Raw genomic sequence first — 24,338 nt, forward strand, 5'->3', positions numbered from 1 at the left:
AACCAAAACAGCCTAGTAGGAGACTTAAAACGGGGTGAGGAACAGCCCACCTCTGCTACAAAGGTGAGGATGGATGGCGGTTTCATGTCACAAGTCATACACCACTGGGAAGATTGAGCACAGCAAAAAACGAGGTAGTTCTAATGCAACAGCCAGGTCTCTCCCAGGAAAAGATTTCAAAGTAGACTAGGGTTCTAGATGTGTGGTCTATACTCTTTTGAAGAAGCATAAAAAAGTGCAACATTATGGACTATAGATGTAGAGGGTGGTCTTGGAAATATGTGCTTGCTTCCCTTCAAAAATCGTAAGATGTCCAGTAGTGCCCTCAGCTAAGAACTGACCACAAACCAGTGGGACCCAGCTACATCTATCCGCAGTTCACTGAATTCTTGCTAGAAGTGGTTTTCATAGAAAAATTACAGCTATCAAGCCATACCTCCACCATGAAAACAAGGCCAAATAAATCAACTATGCAAGAAAAGATAGGAACTGGGGTGCAGGAAAAATATCAGCAGGTGCTCTGGAGTGAGAAGTTCAAATTTTAAATATCTGGCTGCAACACAAGGAAGATTGTTCATAAAAGAGTTGAGAGCAGTACAATAATGAGTGTCTGTAAACAACAGTGAAGCATGGTGGAGGCTCCGTGCAAGTTTGGAAATTGCATTTCAGCAAATGGATTAGTGGATGTGGCCAGGATTAAACGTGGCCATCAGAGAGGCGTCCGATTGGCTGCAAATGTATCCTGCAGTAGGGCAACGCACCAAAATTACAGTCAATGACAATAAGAATTATCTTCAGCATAAAAAACAAGGAGTCCTGGAAGTGATGGCATGCTCCTCACAAAGCCCTTATCTCTAAATCATTGAGTTATCTGGGTTTACATAAAGAGACAAAGATTTACACAAACCTACAGCCACAGAAGATCTGTGATAAGTAGTGTTGAGCGATACCGTCCGATACTTGAAAGTATCGGTATCGGATAGTATCGGCCGATACCCGAAAAATATCGGATATCGCCGATACCGATATCCGATACCAATACAAGTCAATGGGACATCAAGTATCGGAAGGTATTCTCATGGTTCCCAGGGTCTGAAGGAGAGGAAACTCTCCTTCAGGCCCTGGGATCCATAGGGATGTGTAAAATAAAGAATTAAAATAAAAAATATTGATATGCTCACCTCTCCGGCGGCCCCTGGACTTCACGCTGCTAACCGGGAGGCTTCTTTGTTTAAAAAGCGCGCCTTTCGGACCTGTGAATGACGTCCCGGCTTCTGATTGGTCGCGTGCCGCCCATGTGACCGGCACGCGACCAATCAGCGGCCGCGACGTCATTCGCAGGTCCTCAATTCCTAGAATTAGCAGTTTTGTGAATGAGAATGACGTCGCGGCTTCTGATTGGCCGCGTGCCGCCCATGTGACCGGCACGCGGCCAATCAGAAGCCGCGACGTCATTCACAGGTCCGAAAGGCGCGCTTTTTAAACAAAGAAGCCTCCCGGTTAGCAGTGTGAAGTCCAGGGGCCGCCGGAGAGGTGAGCATATCAATATTTTTTATTTTAATTCTTTATTTTACACATCCCTATTGATTCGATACCGATACCCGATATCACAAAAATATCGGATCTCGGTATCGGAATTCCGATACCGCAAGTATCGGCCGATACCCGATACTTGCGGTATCGGAATGCTCAACACTAGTTCTCCAAGATTTTTGGAACAATCTTCATGCTGACTTGCTTCAAAAATTGTATGCAAGTGCATCTAAAAGAAATGATGATGTCTTAAAAGCAAAGGCTGGTCACACCTAATATCGATTCTGATTTCTCTTTTGTTCATTCACTTTCAGTTTTGTTAATTGAGAATAATAAACTAGTAACACTTCTAATTTTGAAAGCGTTCTTACTTTGCAGCATTTTTTCCACAGCAGTGCCATACTTTAACAAATGATCTAGAAGACTTTGTTGTACTATTTATCAAATATAAACATTTTAGCTGAAATTCGTGTTTGACCATCAATCTGGCCTGTATTACACAAAAAAATTCTAATCGCTAACTATGCAGCGTATTCCGAAAGGTCACCTTTTCTGTCACCGCTCGGGCACACTCAATCAATTCCCGCTTAGTGTAACTATCAGATGGGCAGATTTGCAGGGCTCCAGCTTTCTGCACCAAAAATATACAGCCATGTCCCAAGTCCTGAATTCTTGTCTTGATCTGAAACCCAACCTGCAAAAGAAACAAATTTCAGAGAAAAGCGCAAGAGATCAGAGTTACAATGACAAATAAGCAATGTATTTGAAGAACAGAATGACCTAGACAGCTTATGTTACCTCTTTAGGTTCTGCTGTGGCAGCAGCCATTCGACCCTGGACAGCTAAATTTCCATAGTCACTGGTCACCTGGGAAGCCAAACCGCCAAGCTCCTCTGGATTTGTTACAGATTTCGTCATCTAAAGATCAAAAGAAAAATATCCATCTATCTATATCCTTTCCAAAATTTTCTATTCAGTAATAACATATTAAAAACTATACATTATTATAGATGTGTATTTAAATGGTTGTCCAGTACTTTATATTGATGGCCCATACTTAGGATAGATCATTATCAAATTGGTGGGGGGTGATACACCTGCCACCCCCTCCGATGATCAGCTGTTCTCTGGGTGGACTGATGTGATCAGTTGCAGAGCAGAGCTGCACAGATCTGTTAACTGTATAATGACCACAGCGGAGTACTGCAGATCCAACCCTATTCATTTGAATAGGGTTGGATGTGCAGAACAATGCTGCAGCCACTATACAGTTAACAGATCTGTGCAGCTATGCTCTGCAACTGATCACATCAGTAACCCAGAGAACGGCGGACTATCCTGATCATTGGGGGTGTCAGGGGTCACAACACCAACAATCTGATACTGATGACCTACACAAACGATAGGCTATCAATATAAAGTACTGGATAACCACTTTAGATTAAAAAGGCATGGGTGTACAGATATGCAAATAAAAAGTGAAGGAGTCCAGCTCTACAAACAGGTTCTTCTTCATTCAGATAAAATTCATACAAAGGACATCTGAACGGTCGGGAGAATACCAATGCTGAGCTGGTATTGTTAGTATAGCTACACATATACTATCTATGGCTATGCTAAGAAAAATAATAAAACCAAACATTGAGAGTCCTGTAACAAATAGGAAGCGTTTGAAACTACTTGGGTCTCGTCATCAGGCGTGGTGACCCAGAATGGCTAATGAATCCTATATACACACACAAGGACATGGGATTAGTGCTGCAAATAAGACAGAAATGGACAACGTCTCCTGAGACATACAGCTCACACTACTTTACAATTCTCATACTCAAGATTTTTTTCTTGCACATTCCTTCTTACCATCTCTTGAGCAGTTACAGCGATTGCCTTGGAGTATTTCACACCGGTGGTTTGGTAATCCACAAAAGTCCCTGTTGGTTCTGGAGGCGTCCCTTCATCAAGCTGCAACATAACATTTAGATTTGTTCAAACTCTTAATATAAACCTTTGAAGAACGTTTCTTATGGCTAAGCTGTTCAGCATCTAATAAAAAGAAACTATGATGGAAGAAATCAGCATGCTCTCTTGGGTAGGTGCAGTAAGGAGTATGCGGACCGCTACTATTCACAATATTTCTTGAAACAAAAAACTCCAGAATATATACATTTATTATAAATCTACTCAGCAGAAGGCAGGAATCCCCTCCCCCGCCATTCTCGATGCATTAAACAACGTTCCTGCCGTTACTACATAGAATTACCTTGCTCATGGCATCCGCTATGGAATCCACCATGCCTCCCACCATGCCAACTTCACTGGCAGCCTCATTCAGGGTAATCATAAGGTCATCTACGGCTTCCTTCATCAGTTGAGTAGCCTCTGCAATGGCATCATGTGTGTGGGACGCCTGTGAAAAGTAGATATATAATGCATTGTTTGGAATGACAGTAAAATATTTATACTTTATGTGAATACTTTTCAGGATGGCCTCAAAATAGACAAGATGGGCAGTTTATTTATTTTTACTATGGACCAAAAAAACAAAAAATAGGCAGGTAGTTGCCAACGGTGATTGAGTTCCTTCACATCAACTGATCAGCTCTTCTCCTTCTGGGCTGCTCTGTTAACGGGACGTGACTGCTGACGTCATGTTGATTGTCAGCTGGCTGGCAAGCTGCAGTTAGTTAGGCAGCAGGGAGCCCACGGTCAATCAGAATGACATCGGTAGTCATGTCCCATCATCAGAGCAGAAGAGAAGCTGCTGTGACCACTCTGTGCCAGCAGAGATTGGTAGAAAAAAATTAAACAGTCTTGGCCAACACCTAAAATGTATTTCCTCTTGCAGGGCTGCACTAAGCCCCAAAGTCTCCGTAATCTGCAGATCCCCATCTAATCCAGTCTCAGACAAGCCCAGCATTTGATGAGCTGTATATTTCTGTCTGTAAAATAATTAAGCCAGATAGAGACAAAGACAGATTGGCCTTCATGTTTACAAAGTCTCTGGTAATACCAAAAAAATAGATAATCTCCTTTCTTTCCAATCCCATCCCAGTCTACTCCAATATTTGGATACAGTTTGGCTTAGTTATTGCTGAGAGTCCATACTTGAAATGAATGCCATATATATCAATAATTCGGCAATAGTCTACTAAGTAGATATAGTACCATTTGCAGATTCGACTTAAAGGGGTTGTCTGGTAGTGATGAGCAAGTGTGTTCCGATAAGGTGTTATCTGATCATACTCGTATGCTAACCGAGTGTTTTCGGCGTGCTCGAAAAATATGTTCGAGTCCCGCGGCTGCATGTCTCGCATCTGTTCGACAGCGGGAACAAATGCAGTGATTGTCAGTTTGTTAGGCAATCCCTACCTGTGTTGCATCTGTCAGAACAGCAACAAGACATGCAGCCGCAGTGACTCGAACATATTTTTTTAGCACGCCGAAAACACTCGGTTAGCACCTGAGCATGCTCAGATAACACCTTATCCTATAACACCTTATCCAAGCACGTTCGTTCATCACTATTTTCTGGTCCAGATGGTAAGTCTGCAGTCACTCTGTGTCTGATTGCAGACTTATGAAACCCCCCAGCGCACGCACTGTGCCTTGCGGAGATTTGCAGGTTTCTGAGCCAGGATCGGAAATTATGTATGAGTTATAAATACTCTAGGCCAGTGGGCACCGCCTCGCTCTCCATACACTTGTATTGAGCAGAGGGCGTGCCCCCAATCGGACCCATGAGTAGATGGGGTGCAGCCTCGTTCTATGCACATGTATGGAGCGAGGCCACTCTCAGACAGGTTCTTGCCACGAGTACATCAACACATACATACCCTCCGATCTCGAGTCAGAAATCGGCGAATCGCTGGGGTGATTCATAACCCTCGACCTACTGTCTCCTTCCCCATAATCCTGTAGAATGTAAGCCCGCAAGGGCAGGGTCCTCGCCCCTCTGTAACAGTCTGTCATTGTTAGTTTGTTTACTGTAAGTGATTTTTGTATTTTGATGTAACCCCTTCTCATGTACAGCACCATGGAATTAATGATGCTATATAAATAAATAATAAGTCTGCAGTCCCACAGAGTGACTGCAGACTTATCGATTTGGGCCGGACAACCCCTTTAAGACTTTTAAGCTAAACACCACTCTTCTTATGTAAACATGGCTGTACATTATAGTGGGTTTCTTCTCTACAATATACAAATTGTCTCTTCAGAGAGGAAGCGGACTTGAACTCTAGCACCATATACTGGAAGTAGCAATGCTAAAATTCAATATCGACCCTTTAACGAGCCTTGCAAAACAAGCAGCAAATTAAATGCTAAGCACAAAAAATAAGTCTTACATACCTTGGGGTTTCCACCACCCTCCTTGGCTGCATAAAGCATCTGTAAGGCAGACTCAGCTAGCGTCTTGGTTTGGTCCAGTACTGTCATCTGTTGCTGATGGTCGAGGATTTTGGAAACCAGGCCAACGGCAGCTTGAATCAATGGCTCAAAATACCGTGCTAGTTGGGTCACCTGTTTTAAATTGAAGATAAAAATTTCCAGGCTTTACAAATGCAACTCTGCCGAAAACCCTTGTAGGAAAGAATCTGAGTCCAATAAGCAGCCATGACATATAAACAAACATCTGTGTGAAAAAAAGTCATGTCATATCACGGGGCTTTGACCATTTTCAGTGGCATAAGCAATACAGAGATGATGCAATGTTCTCGGACATCTTTATATAAGGTTCCGCCTTCATCCAACATCTCTTCAGCAGCAGAGACTGGTGGACCAACGTCTATGGGCAACTGCTAATCCAACATGTGGCTATAAGATTACAAATTTATAAGGCCATTTCTCTCAGCATTCGGTTAACCCCTTCATGACCCAGCCTATTTTGACCTTAAAGACCTGGCCGTTTTTTGCAATTCTGACCAGTGTCCCTTTATGAGGTAATAACTCGGGAACGCTTCAACGGATCCTAACGGTTCTGAGACTTTTTTCGTGACATATTGGGCTTCATGTTAGTGGTATATTTAGGTCAATAATTTTTGCGTTTATTTGTGAAAAAAATGGAAATTTGGCTAAAATTTTGAAAATTTCGCAATTTTCAAATTTTGAATTTTTTTTCTGTTAAACCAGAGTTATGTGAGACAAAATAGTTAATAAATAACATTTCCCTCATGTCTACTTTACATCAGCACAATTTTGGAAACATTTTTTTTTGCTAGGAAGTTATAAGGGTTAAAATTTGACCAGCGATTTCTCATTTTTACAACGAAATTTACAAAACCATTTTTTTTAGGGACCACCTCACATTTGAAATCAGTTTGAGGGGTCCGTATGGCTGAAAATACCCAAATGTGACACCATTCTAAAAACTGCACCTCTCAAGGTACTCAAAACCACATTCAAGAAGTTTATTAACCCTTCAGGTACTTCACAGCAGCAGAAGCAACATGGAAGGAAAAAATGAACATTTAACTTTTTAGTCACAAAAATGATGTTTCAGCAACAATTTTTTTATTTTCCCAATGGTAAAAGGAGAAACTGGACCCCAAAAGTTATTGTACAATTTGTCCTGAGTACGCCGATACCTCATATGTGGGTGGGGGAACCACTGTCTGGGCGCACGACAGGGCTCTGAAGGGAAGGAGCGCCATTTGACTTTTTCAATGAAAAATTGACTCCAATCCTTAGCGGACACCATGTTGCGTTTGGAGAGCCCTTGTGTGCCTAAACATTGGAGCTCCCCACAAGTGACCCCATTTTGGAAACTAAACCCCCCAAGGAGCTTATCTAAATGCATAGTGAGCACTTTGAACCCCCAGGTGCTTCACAAATTGATCCGTAAAAATTAAAAAGTACTTTTTTTTCACAAAAAATTTCTCCTGAGTACACCGATACCTCACATGTGGGGGTAAACCACTGTTTGGGCACGCGGCAGGGTTCGGAAGGGAAGGAGTGCCATTTGACTTTTTGAATGAAAAATTAGCTCCAGTCGTTAGCGGACACCATGTCGCGTTTGGAGAGCCCCTGTGTGTCTAAACATTGGAGCTCTCCCACATTTGACACCATTTTGGAAACTAGACCTCCCATGGAACTAATCTAGATGTGCGGTGACCACTTTAAACCCCCAAGTGCTTCATAGAAGTTTATAACGCAGAGCCGTGAAAATAAAAAATCATTTTTCTTTCCTCAAAAAAGATGTTTTAGCAAGCAAATTTTTATTTTCACAAGGGTAACAAGAGAGATTGGACCCCAATATTTGTTGCCCAGTTTGTCGTGAGTACGCTGATACCCCATATGTGGGGGTAAACCACTGTTTGGGCGCACGTCAGGGCTCAGAAGCGAAGTAGTGACGTTTTGAAAGCATTAAGCTACTTACTGGTAGCAGCATTTTTCGGAGGCCCACGACAGCACTACGAGAGAGGGGATCCGCCCTTCAGGAACAGGAAACCTACAGATACAAAAGGGCGGCACCTCTCCCCATGCATCAGTTGTATATTAGAGCCTGAGAGGACTACCGCGGTTAGTAGCACACAAACATACATTATATACAGTTTATGTACAAAAATAATCCATCATATTGAACTATATACCACACGTGAGATCTATCTATCTCATTATATATACTATAGGAAGTGCAACCCCCACGTGAATAGGGAGGGAACTAAGGGTGCTGTCATGGGCCTCCGAAAAATGCTGCTACCAGTAAGTAGCTTAATGCTTTATTCGGACTCCCATGACAGCACTACGAGAGAATTACAGAGATGTAAACTACCTTAGGGAGGGACTATAGCCTGTAGCACCCTTAACCCGAAGGTGAGATCAGAAGAGAACCCCAAGTCCAACCTATAGTGCTTGAAAAAGGTGGAAGGGGATGACCACGTAGCCGCCTTACATATCTGGTCGATGGAAACTCCAGATCTTTCAGCCCAGGATGTAGCCATGGCCCGGGTGGAATGTGCCCTCAGATTCTGCGGAACAGGACTTCCACCTGCAGTATAAGCCAGAGAGATAGCCTCCCTAATCCACTTCGCTAACGTGCACTTTGACACTCTAAGACCTTTCCTGGGACCTTGGAAGGATAGAAACAACGCCTCCTCTCTCTTCCAAGCATCAGTGACTGATATAATATTCTAAGAGACATCTCCTAACATCTAACGTATGGAGTAACTCTTCTTTGGAATTAGAAGGATTAGGGAGAAATGATAGTAGAACTATCTCCTGAGATCTATGAAAATCTGAGGCCACTTTCGGTAAATAAGCTGGATCTGGTCTGAGGACTACTCTGTCCTGTAGAAACTCTGTATAAGGGGACAGCCTAGAAAGAGCCTGTATGTCTCCTACCCTACGAGCAGATGTAATTGCCACCAAAAATGCTGTTTTGAGGGATAGTAATTTAAGTGAGGCTGAATGTAAAGGCTCAAACGGTTCTTTAGTCAAAGCAGAGAGGACTAGATTGAAATCCCAAGGCATTGACCTATTCCTGTGTATAGGTCTGGACCTACTAGCTGCTTTGATGAACCTTGATACCCAATAATTACCAGCAATGTTACAAGAAAATAGGGCCCCTAGGGCTGAGACTTGTACTTTTAGCGTACTCGTGGATAGATTTAGCTCTAGCCCTCTCTGCAGGAATTCTAGAATCTGGTTAATTGGTAAACCCTCTTCGATATTAAAATTTGAAGAGGCCAGAAACTTCCTCCAAGTTCTAGAGTAGATCTTAGTTGTTATGAGTTTTCTACTCTTCATAAGGGTATCAATGAGATTTGGAGAAAATCCTCTGTTTTTTAACAGTGACCTCTCAAAGACCATGCCGTCAAATGGAGACCCTTCACTTGTGGATGGTTGATCGGACCTTGATGAAGTAGGTCCGGGATGTCCGGCAGTACCCAGGGGTCTTCCACCGACATGGTCCTGAGCCAGGAGAACCAAGCTCTTCGGGGCCAGAACAGAGCGATCAGTATGATTCTCGCTTGATCCTCCCTTATCTTTCTGACCACCAGAGGCAACAGGTTTAGCGGGGGGAACGCATAAGCCAACCGGAAATCCCATCTGATCAGGAAGGCATCCACTGCCAGCGGATATTCCCTGGGATTCAAGGAACAGAATTTTTTCGTTTTTCTGTTGTCCTTGCTGGCAAATAAGTCCACCTCTGGATGACCCCACCTGCGGATAATCTGGTTGAAGATTTTTGAGTTCAGAGACCATTCTCCTTGTCTTAAGGTGTTTCGACTTAGAAAGTCCGCCCTTATATTTTCCTTCCCTTTTATATGCACTGCTGTTAAAGATAGAAAATGGTTTTCCGCTATCCGGAGCAGGCGGTCCGCTATTTCCATCAGGAACTCGGAGCGTGTTCCACCTTGGTGATTCACGTAGGCCACTGCCACCTGGTTGTCGGAGAGGATTTTGACATGGTGACCCTGAGTCACCCAGGGAACTCCTGCTGACAGATTGTCTTCCTCTAGCCACCATCTAAGAGATGTAAGAACCCCTGGACTCAATGTCATCTGACCCTGCAAGGAACCCTGTAAGACCCTATCATAATGTAGTACGTCAAACTGTAAAGGCCTGGAGTGGAACTGGGCCCAACGGACGGCGGGGATACAGGAAGTTAGGGAACCTAACAAAGACATAGCCTGTCTAAGGGTCATGGATGGTTTATTAATTGCTTTTAACACCTGTTGTTGGATATGAAGTAATTTATCAGGCGGAAGACAGCATTGTTGGGACTCGGAATTTAACAGCAGCCCTAGGAACCTCTGGGTCTTTAGGGGTTGCAATCGGGATTTATCATAATTTATGATCCAGCCCAGATTTTCCAGTTTAAATATAGCTGTTTTAACCTGAGCCAGGCAATGGTCTACTGAGTTCCCCACTATTAGGAAATCATCCAGATAAGGAACAATGAGAATATCGGATTCACGTAAGTGCGCCATAACCTCCGCAACTACTTTAGTAAATACCCGGGGAGACGTTGAGAGGCCGAAGGGAAGGGCTCTAAATTGAAAATGGCGAACAATACCTCCCATAGACACCGCCACACGTAGAAACTTCTGGAAGTTTTCGTGGATAGGAACATGATAGTATGCATCCTTTAAGTCCACAACTACCATGAAGCAGTGTTTAAACAACATCTTTATTGCAGAACTGATTGACTCCATTTTAAACGTGGTATTAACCAGGTATTCATTAAGGGATTTAAGATTGATAATAGTCCTGAACGACTTGTCTGGTTTTTGAATCAAAAAAAGAGGAGAGTAGAATCCTCTTCCTCTCTCTGACTCCGGAACCTCAATCAGTACATGTTTACGGCATAAAGTCATGACCTCTGACTCTAAGGCCGTCTGCTCAATAGTGGAGGAACGCAAGGGGGTTAGCATAAACTTATCACGAGGCCAATGAACAAATTCCGATTTTAGGCCTTCCGATACAATACCTCGGACCCAGACACTATTCGTGATGTTAGTCCATGCGGAAGAGAAGGTTGACAATCTCCCTCCCACAGGGATTGCTAGTCATTGGTCTGGTTTCTTACGTTCTTTTGAGGAACGGCGAAACATGTAACCCGTACCTCTCCTGCGTCTATCCTCCCATCTAAAATTTTCTCTAGAGGGTGAGGATGCGCGCTTCCTTCCACGACCAAATCTCCTTCTGTTAAATGGACGCCGGTAAGAAGCTGATGACAAATTAGGAAATTTCTTCTTATCATCTCCAGCCTTTTCGAGCAGCTCATCCAAGGTTGGCCCAAAGAGATATTCCCCTTTACATGGGATAGCGCATAATTTGGATCTTGACTGGATATCCCCCGACCAACACTTCAACCATAAGGCTCTACGAGCCGCGTTGGAGAGTCCTGCTGCTCTGGCCGCCATTCTGACCGAGTCCACCGACGCGTCCGACAAGAAAGCCGCAGCATCCTGAATCACTGGAAGCACACCTAGAATAGAATTCCTGGAGGCGCCTTCTTTAAGCTGGGATTCCAACTGTTCCAACCAGACCATTAGGGATCTGGCTGTACAAGTCGCAGCCACTGCTGGCCTCAAGGATCCGGCTGCCATCTCCCACATACCCTTAAGGAAGATCTCCGCCTTCCTGTCAAGAGGGTCTTTAAGGGACCCCATGTCCTCGAAAGGTAAAGCTGCTTTCTTAGATGCCTTCGCCACCGCCGCATCTAATTTAGGGGCCTTGTCCCAGGTATCCACATCCGTATCTTCAAAGGGATACCTGCGCTTTAAAGCCGGTGGCAAAGAACCTTTCTTCTCCGGTTTTTTCCATTCCCGGAGAATCAGGTCTTGAATCTTATCAATCACCGGGAAGGATCTGCGTTTCTTGTGTTCCAAGCCGCTGAACATTAGCTCCTGACGGGAAAGCTGAGTCTTAGGCTCTTCTAGGCCCATCGTACCTCTGACCGACTTGACTAACTTATCCACCCGGTCCAGAGGCAGACAGAATCGGCCAGATTCCTCTTCTGATGACGAGGAAGAGAGATTTGAGCGATAAGAACCTTCCTCTTTATCTTCCTCTGACGAATCAGAGATCACCGAGGCTCTCTGTTTTGAACTTCCCGCCTGGGACATAGACCGCAGGGATTCCCTTACTTCTGTACGGATCATCTCACGCAGATTAGCCGTAGAAGCAGATTCTTCCGCTACCTAGGGGAGGACAATAAGGGTGATACCATCTATCTAGCCTGATGTCACTCAATCCCTCCACTCCTGTAAACCTCACCGTCTGTTGTATACAGGAGGCACACAATTTTTTAGGGTAGGAATCTGGTAAGGGAACTTCACATAGGGCACACTCCTTATGTTTCGACTTTGCACTTCTCTTCCCCTAGAATGACAAAGTATAAGGGGCCCGCGTCACTGAGTGAACATTCACGTAGATCACTTACCAGTGTACGCCAAAGAGAAAGGTACCGGAACACGAGGGGGCTCCTTGCCAGTCGAAGCTCTAGATCCTTGCCTGGACGAGCTTTTACGGCTGGACTGGTCACTTCTGATATGCTCCTTTCCCACGGCTTCCTGCCGTACTTTATCCAGAAGTTGAGGCTGCTGCTCACCATCATCTGCCATGATGAAGCTGTGGCCAAAAGCAGGGTTCTATCGCCAACACCTGCTTATATCCCCCTGTATTCCGGTCACCAGGCCACCTGGCGTGTTCCCCATTGGTTCCTGATGATCAGGCTGCAGCTGGGAGGATAGCGGTGGTAGTACAGAAGAACCGGCGACCGGACCATGGGCGCCGCCATTTTGGAAAGACCGCGCATGCGCAGTCAACCCGCAAACCGGAAGCGCCTGCCGGCTCCACCCCCGGCGCCCCAGCGTTCCGGAAACGCTCAGTGAGCGATGCAGGACGCCGGGAATGCCCAGCAGTGCTCCGGACGGCGCTCCACTTCCGACGCCGCAACCACACCACCGCACCTCACTGCCGCCGTCTGCTCAGGGGGGGGGGGGAATGAAACTTACCAACGCCGGCTTCCGGAGACAAGGAATCCTCCGGACCCTGCTCCCTGCTGCCAACGCCACTGCCGTGCAGTCCAGCCTGGACCACCGTGGCGTCTCCAGGACTTTCCGCACCGGTCGAGGTAGGAGACCCCCCCGCTACCAGATTCGACCGGCCGGCCTGGGCTCCTTACGAGATGAAATCTGTAGGATCCTGTCCCTCCAGGAACAGGAAACCAACTGATGATGCATGGGGAGAGGTGCCGCCCTTTTGTATCTGTAGGTTTCCTGTTCCTGAAGGGCGGATCCCCTCTCTCGTAGTGCTGTCATGGGAGTCCGAATAAATGCAGACTTTGATGGAATGGTCTGCGGGCGTCACGTTGCGTTTGCAGAGCCCCTGGTGTGCCTAAACATTAGAAACCCCCCACAAGTGACCCCATTTTGGAAACTAGACCCCCCAAGGAACTTATCTAGATATGTGGTGTGCACTTTCAACCCCCAAGTGCTTCACAGAAGTTTATAACGCAGAGCCGTAAAAATAAAAAATAATTTTTCTTTCCTCAAAAATTATGTTTTAGCAAGCAATTTTTTATTTTCGCAAGGGTAACAGGAGAAATTGGACCCCAATAGTTGCTGCCCAGTTTGTCCTGAGTATGCTGGTACCACATATGTGGGGGTAAACCACTGTTTGGGCACACGTCGGGGCTCGGAAGGGAGGGAGCACCATTTGACTTTTTGAACGCAAGATTGGCTGGAATCAATGGTGGCGCCATGTTGCGTTTGGAGACCCCTGATGTGCCTAAACAGTGGAAACCCCTCAATTCTAGCTTCAACACTAACCCCAACACACCCCTAACCCTTATCCCAACTGTAGCCATAACCCTAATCACAACCCTAATCCCAACACACCCCTAACCACAACACACCCGTAACCCTAATCCCAACCCTAACCCTAATCCAAACCCTAACCACAACTTTAACCCCAACATACCCCTAACCCTATCCATATCCCTAACCACAAGCCTAATCTTAACCCTATTTCCAACCCTAGCCCTAATTCCAACCCTAAATCTAATTCCAACCCTAACCCTAAGGCTATGTGCCCACGTTGCGGATTTGTGTGAGATTTTTCCGCACGATTTTTTAAAAATCCGCAGGTAATAGGCACTGCGTTTTACCTGCGGATTTCCAGTGTTTTTTTGCGGATTTCACCTGCAAATTCGTATTGAGGAACAGGTGTAGAACGCTGCGGAATCCGCACAAAATTGACATGCTGCGGAAAATACAACGCAGCGTTTCCGCACGGTATTTTCCGCACCATGGGCACAGCGGATTTGGTTTTCCATAGGTTTACATGGTACTGTAAACCTGATGGAAAACTGCTACAAACTCGCAGCGGCCAATCCGCTGCGGATCCCCGGCCAATCCGCTGCGGATCCGCAGCCAAATCCGCACCGTGTGCAAATACCCTAAAAATAACCCTAATCCTAGTTCTAACCCTAATTCTAACCCTAGTGGAAAAAGAAAAAAAACAATATTTTCCTTATTTTATTATTGGCCCTACCTATGGGGGTGATAAAGATTTACTATTTTTTTTATTTTGATCACTGTGATAGGTTATATCACAGTGATCAAAATATACCTGGAACGAATCTGCCAGCCGGCAGATTCGGCGGGCGCACTGCGCATGCGCCCGCCATTTTGGAAGATGGCAGGGCCCAGGGAGAAGACGGACGGACACCGGGAGGCCCGGTAAGTATGAGAGGGGGGGGGGCGAGATCTGAGCATGGGGGGTGGATCGGAGGACGGGGGTGGCATCGGAGTACGGGGGGAGCGGGCAGGAGGACAGGGGAGCAGACAGGACGGTGGAGGGGAGCGGAGCACAGAACGGAGGACCGGGGAGGAGATCGGTGGCGGGGTAACATCAGTGTTTCCAGCCAAGGCCGATAATATTGCAGCATCGGCCATGGCTGGATTGTAATATTTCACCAGTTTTTTAGGTGAAATATTACAAATCGCTGATTGGCAGTTTCACTTTCAACAGCCAATCAGAGCGATCGTAGCCACGGTAGGGGGGGGGGGGGGGGGGGGTGGTGAAGCCATCCCCCCTGGGCTAAAGTACCACTCCCCCTGTCCCTGAAGATCGGGTGACATTGGAGTTAACCCTTTCACCCGATCTGCAGGGACGCAATCTTTCCATGACGCCACATAGGCGTCATGGGTCGGATTGGCACCGACTTTCATGACGCCTACGTGGCGTCATGGGTCGGGAAGGGGTTAATATAACATTTTAGGATTTTTCTTTCCTGCATGGATTTATTCATCTACAGTTTTTTTTCTCAGCTCATTTTATACATTATGTGCCCTGTTACATTCTCTTAAGTCGGGAACAGTTGAAACGAGAAATTTACATACATTATATAAAAAGACACATATACATGTTTTTCCTCAATTTCTGACATGAAATCTGAATAAACCTTTCCCTTTTTAGGTCAATTAAAATTACCATAATTATTAATATTTCCCAAATGACAGAATATTGAGAGAGAGAGAGAGAGAGAGAGAGAGAGAGAAAGAAAGAGAGAAAATGTTTTAAGGCATTTTTATTACTTACTGCAAAGTCAAAAGTTTACATGCACTTCATTAGTATTTGGTACCATTGCCCTTAAACTGAATGACTTGGGTCAAACGTTTGGGATATCCTTCCACAAGCTTCTCACAATAGTTGGTCGGAATTTGGGCCCATTCCTCCTGACAAAACTGGTGCAACTGATCCAGGTTTGTAGGTCGCCTTGCTCACCCCTGCCTTTTCAGCTTTGCCCATAAATTTTCAATAGCATTGAGATCAGGGTTTTGTGATGGCCACCCAAAACATTGACTTTATTATCCTTAAGCCACTGTGTTACCATTTTGGCAGTATGCTTCAAGTCATTGTCCATTTCCGCCCAAGCTTTAACTTCCTGGCTGATGTGTTGAGATGTTGCTTCAGTATTGCCACATAATCATCTTATCTCATGACGACATCTATTTTGTGAAGTGCACCAGTCCCTCCTACAGCGAAACAACCCCACAACATGATGCCCCAATGTTACACAGTTGGGAAGGTGTTCTTAGGCTTCCAAGCTTCTCCCTTTTCCCTCCAAACGTAAAAATGGTCATTATGCCCAAAAAGTTCAATTTTAGTTTCATCAGACCACAGGACATGTCTCCCAAAATTACAGTCTTTGTTCCTGTATGCATCTGCAAACATTAATCTGGCTTTTTTATGTTTCTTTTGGAGAAATGACTTCTTCCTGGCAGAGGGGCATTTTACCCTATGTTGGTACAGTACTCTTTTCACTGTGGATATTGACACAATCTTGCCAGTTTCCGTCATTATCTTCACAAGGTCTTTTGCCCTTGGGTTGATATGCACATGTCGGACCAAAGCATGTTCATCTCTGGGACACAGAACCCGTCTCTTTCCTGAGCTGTTTGATGGATGGACATTGTCATTTTGTTTGTACTTGTGTATAATTGTTTGTACAGATGAATGAGGCACCTTCAGCTATCTTGAAATTGCACCAAAGTTTGAGTCAGACTTGTGCAAGTCCACAATCCTCTACCTGATATCTTGGCTGATTTTTTGAGACTTTCTTAAGATGCTACACAAAGAAGCAGTGCGTTTCAGGTGTGCATTAAAATACAACCACAGGTGTGTTTCTAATTAATTCAGATGTTGCCAGCCTATCAGAAGCTTCCAAACACCGACCTCATCATGTGGGCAGTCCAGAATTGTTTAAAGGCATAGTAATCTTAGTGTATGTAAACTTTTGACTTTGCAATAAGTAATGAAAATGCCTTAAAACATTCTCTCTCATTATTCTGGCATTTGGCAAATATTAATAATTATGGTAATCCTAATTGACCTAAAACGGAAAAGGCTTATTCTGATTTCATATCAGATATTGAGAAAAACATGCATATGTGTCCTTTTATATAGTGTATGGAAAGGTCTGGTTTCAACTGTATATCAAACTCAAAATATACAGAGTGTCAAAATTAAAAACTTGGACAAAATCGAGGGCCAACCTTTATATTTATTAAAAAATGTCTACAATTAAGGAAGTTTTTCCTTATCATCAAATAGAACAATGAACCTTTTAATAAATAGATCTTACAATAAAACAAACACAATCATAAATGGGCTATACTGGAATAACCTACCATATTTTTCGAACTATAAGACACTTTTCCCCCCCAAAAAATTGGGAGGAAAATGGGGGATGCATCTTATAGTCCGAACGCAGGCTTACTGGGGATTGCGGCAGTGGTGTAGCAGCGTCCCTTCCTCAGTGAACCGGTTGCGGCAGAAGTGTGGTGATGCTGAAGCTCGGTGTCAGCGGTAAGCAGTGCGGAGTGCATCATTAGTTTCCCTGTGGCTATCTTCCTGAAGCCGTGGGTCGCTGGAGGTGGCGCGTGCGCAGATTGAGATCTCGGCTGGGCCTCTCGCATTCCATTTTCCTGAGGCTGTGGGCTTCAGGAAAATGGCCGCATGTGTCCAGATTGAGATCTCGGCGGCTTCAGGAAAATGGCTGCCAGAGGCCGCATGTGTGCAGATTGAGATCTCGAAAGCCCTTGGCTTCAAGAAAAGGGCTCTGCATACCGTGGACACCGGGCCACATTCCTGCCGCCGGCATCCTGAGGAAGGGACCCTGCTCCATGCAATGCACTCTGCTCTGCCTCATCACCGGTATTGGATCCGCAGCATCGCATCAATGGGATACCCCGGGACTGCATTACCCCACTTATGCCGCCACTGGCTTCTTGAGGAAGGGACCATGCCTCCTGTGACCCTGCTTTACCGCCGCCAACCCTCAGGTAACATACCTTAAATTCGTACAATAAGATGGCCCCCCATCTTATAAAAATCTTTTTTATTTATTTATTTTTTTGCTATTTTCCACCCTAAAATTTGGGATGCGTCTTCTAGTCCGAAAAACATGGTAATATGATATGTAAGAGCAGTAAAAAGCATACGGCCCAAAATATTATGGACATTATTATTAATCCAAATATGTATTAAAAAACCTTGAATTGATAAATAATACAGATAAAGTACGATGCCAACAAAAGTGCCCCCCAAACACAGCATGATACCCCCCAACAGTGATTTCCTCCACATACATTGTATGATGACCCTAACTGTACCCCTCCAGGAAAATAAAGTGACCCCAACATAGTATCATGCCCCAACTGTGTTCCTCACATCGTTCTCCGCAAAGTATAATAGGCCCCACATAGTGCTCCATTCAGAATAATGGGCCCCATATAGTGCTACATAAAGTATAATGGCCCCACATAGTCCTTCATACAGTAAAATGGGTCTCACATTTCCCTCCATACAGTCTAATGGGCCCCACCATAAATAAATACTAACCTCTCCTCATTCCCCGCAGGTCCGTTATCGGTAGTGAGCGCTGTGCAGTTCTTCACTGCTCGGCACAGAGGGAGTGGAAATAGTGAAGTCGTTGCGTCTGCTGCGCTGAGACAAGAGGTAGTAGACTATTTCCCACCTCCATCATTGCTTTCAACCGTATTGGCATCCAAGTGCCGGCGTCGGAAGCCAAGTATAATCATCCGGCAGGCCAGAGTTTAACATGTGTGCACTAGGGCCATATGTCTCTAACTTTAGTAGTTCACCACAGTTGGTACTGTCAATGAACGGTAAAGTGCTGCAACAGCTGTGAGGTACTCAGAGGTCACAGACTTTGTACATTTTTGCAATATTTTCTATCAAACTGTAACTTCATGTTATTATGGGTAAGGATATAGGAAGTTGTAAGACACCTATAGCGCCGCCTAATTTCAGAGAATTAATTGGATATGACATTTGTTTTTTGGCTTTTTTTGTTACCTTGACACAGGCGAGACTCCATCACAAATACACGTATTTACTGATGTTTATCTAATGTGTGTGGTCCGGTTCACGGTTTATACTTTAAGTTTGCTACATTCTTGCAGTCTAAACTCCTTGTCATACCCAATTGTGACGATTCTGAGGTTGAAGAATGTGAATAGGCTTGTTATAACACGAATAAATCAAATCATTATTTTCATTACTTTCTCTCCTATCACATATGCCTTCCACAATTAGCCCCTATTATTTAATTTATTATGTATTAAATCATGCTGGAGCTTGCACGTGAGCACAGGAAGCCTGTATAATAGTACAATTCTTATAGTCATCATTTAAGTCACGTTTTCCTTTACACACACAATTCTTTATATTATGAGAACACATACTAGACACATTTTAATGGCTAGAGAACTTCATCATCACATGCAGAATCCATGTTTGGAGTATTGTATGATGTTTTCCATTCTGAAAAGTGTCACGTCATACACACCTTGTGACCCAGCTGGGCTGCCTCTCCTCGTGCGGCTGTAGTGATAGGATCTATCAGGTGGCCGATCTCCTGTACCACAGATGTTAGCTGTTCCTGAAGAGCCTTAAACGAGAAAAGCAAGACACAGCAATTTATGTCACCGGAATGAGAACTTTCTGGAATTTAGGAACTCATTTTAAGTTACCCTTGCACCATTTGTTATTAAAAGGTATCCATACACGTAATAAAGAAACTTTCAGTACGGTCAAGCTTCCTAAACCATCTATGTGGACATGCAGGTTATAGAAAGTTGAATAAAATGATACCTTGATATGGGCAATCCGATGTCTTATTGCAGAGAAATCCATCTTTTTCTTAGTTAGTAAGTGAGCTGGGAAGATCTAAGGGCGGGACAAAGATCTCTCTGAGAACCAGAGCTTATTTTAAATTAAAGCAGGTGTTACCAGTGTGAGACACGTAGCTCAGGAGAGCAGACTGTCAGTTATTTCATGTCTCACACTGGTAATGCCCCTTTCATTTAAAATAAGCTTAAAAAGCAGATTCTGTGGGAGATCAGTGCCCGGCCCGTAGATCTTAACAACTCATTTACATATTTAAGTAAATCATAGATTTTTTTCGGGAATAAGACATCAGATTGCAGATATCATGGTATTTTATTCCACTTCCTTTGACCTGCATGCACAACGCAACTGAGAAGGGTTGATCCTACTGAGATTTTCCTATATAATTGCCAGCCTAAAAGCTGATTTGGCGGACATGATGAACAAACTTTTTGGATTAGGTGTTATCTGATCATGCTTGTGTGCTAATTGAGTATCTGACGTGCTCGAAAGATATGTTCGAGCCGCTGCGGCTGTTTGACAGCAGCAGCAACACGTGTAGGGATTGCCTGTTTGTTAGGCAATTCTTGCATGTAATATACTGAAAGAGAGTGGACAGCACCTCCAAAAATCATACGCTGATCTAATGTCGCTAGGCAAAAATATATATTACTGTACATGAGGTTCTTAGTTTAACAATCTGATCAGACTGTATGAAGCCCACTGCCACATCATGTCAAACCTGTTAGTGGGTCCTATCACCATGGCATAGATCAAAGTATGATTTTTGGAGGTGCAGTCCATACTCTTTTGCAGCACAATCCTTGCATGTGTTGCAGCTAGCGAACATCGGCCACACATGCAGATGCGGGGACTGTTAACATATTAGCTGAGCACACTGAAGCCACTCTGTTTAGCACCCGAGCATGCTCGGATAACACCTTATCTGAGCACACTCGCTCATCACTAATCCTGACATTCAATGGTTTCACATTTGGTTTTAGACCGCATAGAATTAGATTTTCGGCAGACTATGAAGATGTGCTTAATCAGGATTCTATACCCCTGATGATGCCTGTCAAGGTGAAACATGTTGTACAGGCTAGAATTTCTCTGCATCTTTCCTGTATGTCACTGAAGTCGCTACATAAGCCAAGTGTCCATACATGTTCTTAATTTATACTATATATATTCGTCCACAGTAATTTAGTTACAGGGAACCTGTCAGCAGGATTGAGCACAGTAACCAACACACAGTGTCAGGTCGGCGCCGTTATACTGATTAAAAATGATACCTTGGTTGTTGAAACCATCTTGTAGTTGTTTAATCTGTGTTTGTAGTTTTGAGTTAATGAGATTCTCGCATTTTTCGGATTTTTCACACTTCCACCCCCCCCAAAATGGGTGTGTGTTTTAAAATGCAGATATACCTTACTGGCTGAGGTGGAGCAGAGTCCCGGGGTCGCTGCTGGAGGAGGCAAGAGTGGAGCGTTGCTGCAGGTCGCAGGCTGGGATGTGGGGATGTTCGGATATGAGGCGAACCGAACACACCCAGCCTGCAGTAGCCCTCCACTCTTGCCTCCTCTAGCAGTGACCCAGGGACCCCACTTCACCGCAGCCCCCCCTGTAAGCAATAAGACACATGGATTATAAGTAGCACCACCATTTTATTAAAAAGTTTTTTTTTCCTATTTTTCTCCTCATAATTTGCTGTGTGTCTTATGATCCACAAAATATGGTATATAAATTTCTTAAGAAGAAAAAAAATTCTTAAAATGGCACCGGCCTTGCCTGCGCGGTAGCACCTTTCAGTGACCAGATAAATGAAAATGTCTCCAAGATGGCGCCGACGGCTCCTGCGCAGTAGCGTCTATCTGATCTCCAATAGATGCACCATATGAAGACCCCCACAGGCCGCTCCGGGGCACGAAAATCTCAAACTACAAATAAAGATTAAACAACAACCACAAGACAGATTTCATCAACCAAGGTATCATTGTAATCAGTATAACGGTGCCGACCTGACAGTGTCTGTAGGTTACTCAGCCCTTCCTGCTGACAGGTTCCCTTTAATAGTGTTTATATTTGCAGTGAAAGGGACCCCTGTCAGCACATCTTGCATAGAAGCCATATTCTATTAAGGCTGGAAGTGGTGGTGATTCTGATAATGCTCTTATATTTTAGAGCTTCGAAGACCAAAGCTTCACTTATGCTGGCATGATGCATTCACTAATCACTATTACCTCTAGTGAGATGTCATCCCGCATGGCTAGATTCTGGCTGACACTTGCAAGAGATGCTTGCTCAATGTCTCGAATACATCGGTTGATGCTGTCGATGGACTGGTCACACTCTCTCTGCCCAGGAGCTTTGTCTCTACAATAACACATGTATTTTTCAGTAGATTGAATAACAAAAAACAATTCAGAATACTTGTGATGCACATTTCCTCTCTCTCACTCAATGGAAAGCATTAAACCACAAGACGTTTACTGAAACTGAGGGTAAAAATGATATAATCGTCAAAGCGAGGGTTCCCCAACACTTATCTTGTGGTTTTGTAATGTGTTCTGAAAGGGATTATTCCACATATGGCAGGTATGCTCTGTAGACTGCAGTTATGTCCACACAGGATGTATTCCTGCAGCATTTCTGTAGCGGAAATTTTGCAGAGGACAGACACAGCTTGCTGGTCTTGTGGGCAATTATTTATAATGTCTTCCACCCCTTTCCTTAGCTGAACAGCAGGTTAAATCTTCTTTACATGATTGCATGATCCTGGCCATCAGTCTACTACATGCAATGAGATGGGTGCAGTGATTGTACTAACAATTGGTGGCAGTTTATAAGAAAGATGTTAAGGATTTCAAAAATTGGCATTTACATGGCACAGAAAAAATACAGTTACCCAGCAATGTATGTTTGTTTGCTTTCCTATCTACAATGGTTAACACAAAAAAGAGTGCATAAATTGTTCTGCAAGGATAAAAAGTCTAAAAAGTTGAAGGTGTTGATCTTTAAAAATAGCATCTATCCGCAATGGGGGTACCAACAAGGGTACCCATCCGCAATGGGGGAACCAAAAAGGGTACCTATCCTCAATGGCGGTACCAAAAAGGGTACCTATCCTCAATGGGGGTACCAACAAGGATACCCATCTTCAATGGTGATACCAACAAGGGTACCCATCCACAAAGGGGGTACCAACAAGGGTACCCATTCGCAATGGGGGTACCAACAACGATACCCATTTTCAATGGTGGTACAAACAAGGGTACCCATCCGCAATGTAGGTACCAACAAGGGTACCCATCCGCAATGGAGGTACCAACAAGGGTACCCATCCGCAATGGAGGTACCAACAAGGGTACCCATCCGCAATGGAGGTACCAACAAGGGTACCCATCTGCAATGGAGGTACCAACAAGGGTACCCATCCGCAATGGAGGTATCAACAAGGGTACCTATCCGCAATTGGAGTAACAAGGGTACCTATCCACAATGGTGATACCAAAAAGAGTACCTATCCTCAATGGCGGTACCAACAAGGGTACCTATCCGCAATGGGGGTACCAACAAGGATACCTATCCGCAATGGGGGTACCAACAAGGATATCTATCCGAAATGGCGATACCAACAAGGGTACCTATCCGCAATGGCGGTACCAACAAGGGTACCTATCCACAATGGCGGTACCAACAAGGGTACCTATCCGCAATGGCGGTACCAATAAATGTACCTATCCGCAATGGCGGTACCAATAAGTGTACCGCAATCCGGGTGCCAACAGGTACCTATCCGCAATCAGGGTACCAATAAGGGTACCCATCAACAATCAGGGTATTCAGAGTACCTATTCTCAATCGATGTACTAATAGGAGAACCCAGCCCCAATCTTGGGACCAATACAGACCTTGCCGCAACTGTCAGACACGAATTTCAAGGTTGTGGATCCCATAACCCTGCGCAGCAATCTTTCACACTGACCTCCCTCTTTACATAAATCCAAAAAGTGATAGAAGACAGAAGGTATGCAGTTCTATGCCAGCGGAGGGGCCCCTTCATTCTTAGGAATGGTGAGGTGATTAGTAGTAAAGCTCACTCTGATCATACAGTAATGGCATATTCAAGCACTTATAAAATGAGAACACCCCATTATGACCCCCCCGACCACAATTACTTGGTAAGTGCTATTCATACCTGATCGATGTAATTAAACTTTTTATAGAGTCCGAGACAATTCTAGAATGACCAGCGAGACTGGACCATGTTGGTGGATCTTTCGGATTGATTGCTAAAGAGCGGGCCGTCTTGATAAGTGATGATGAACTTTCTAGCATGGTGACAGCAGACACCAAAATAGGCTCCTGGGCTCGAGCCCCCTGTGTGAGATAAAATATTACTTTACTATTTATACAAGAAAAAATAACCACACAATAAAACATGGAATCCGCTAATTGGAGAAAGCTTTCTTGCATTGGAATGTAAGTCAGCTCTCACCATAGTAACAGATGTAATTGTAACTTCATGAATCCTAATAAAATACCAGAAAGGAATGAAGGGGATCTGCCAGGTTTCTCCATATAAAGGTAATTCATTATATAATGAAAAGTCAGATTAGGGTTGCCTTCAGGCAGTCATAGTCATGGTGATG

At 44.3% G+C, this 24,338-nt stretch overlaps 1 protein-coding gene across 2 annotated transcripts in view; it reads right to left on the bottom strand.

Moving 5' to 3' along the window:
• Positions 1–24,338, bottom strand: part of TLN2 (talin 2) — a 328,992-nt gene that overhangs the window by 41,694 nt on the left and 262,960 nt on the right. For both annotated transcript variants that reach the window (XM_069765599.1, XM_069765598.1), the window contains 8 exons: positions 23,885–24,066; positions 21,927–22,059; positions 19,364–19,465; positions 5,884–6,054; positions 3,794–3,940; positions 3,394–3,495; positions 2,332–2,451; positions 2,081–2,227 (listed from right to left, as the gene is read on the bottom strand). In XM_069765599.1, the coding sequence (XP_069621700.1) occupies positions 2,081–2,227; positions 2,332–2,451; positions 3,394–3,495; positions 3,794–3,940; positions 5,884–6,054; positions 19,364–19,465; positions 21,927–22,059; positions 23,885–24,066 (1,104 nt within the window). The remainder of the gene's footprint in view (positions 1–2,080; positions 2,228–2,331; positions 2,452–3,393; positions 3,496–3,793; positions 3,941–5,883; positions 6,055–19,363; positions 19,466–21,926; positions 22,060–23,884; positions 24,067–24,338) is intronic.

This window comes from Ranitomeya imitator, chromosome 4 (assembly GCF_032444005.1).
Source record: "Ranitomeya imitator isolate aRanImi1 chromosome 4, aRanImi1.pri, whole genome shotgun sequence".
NCBI classification, from domain to species: Eukaryota; Metazoa; Chordata; class Amphibia; order Anura; family Dendrobatidae; genus Ranitomeya; species Ranitomeya imitator.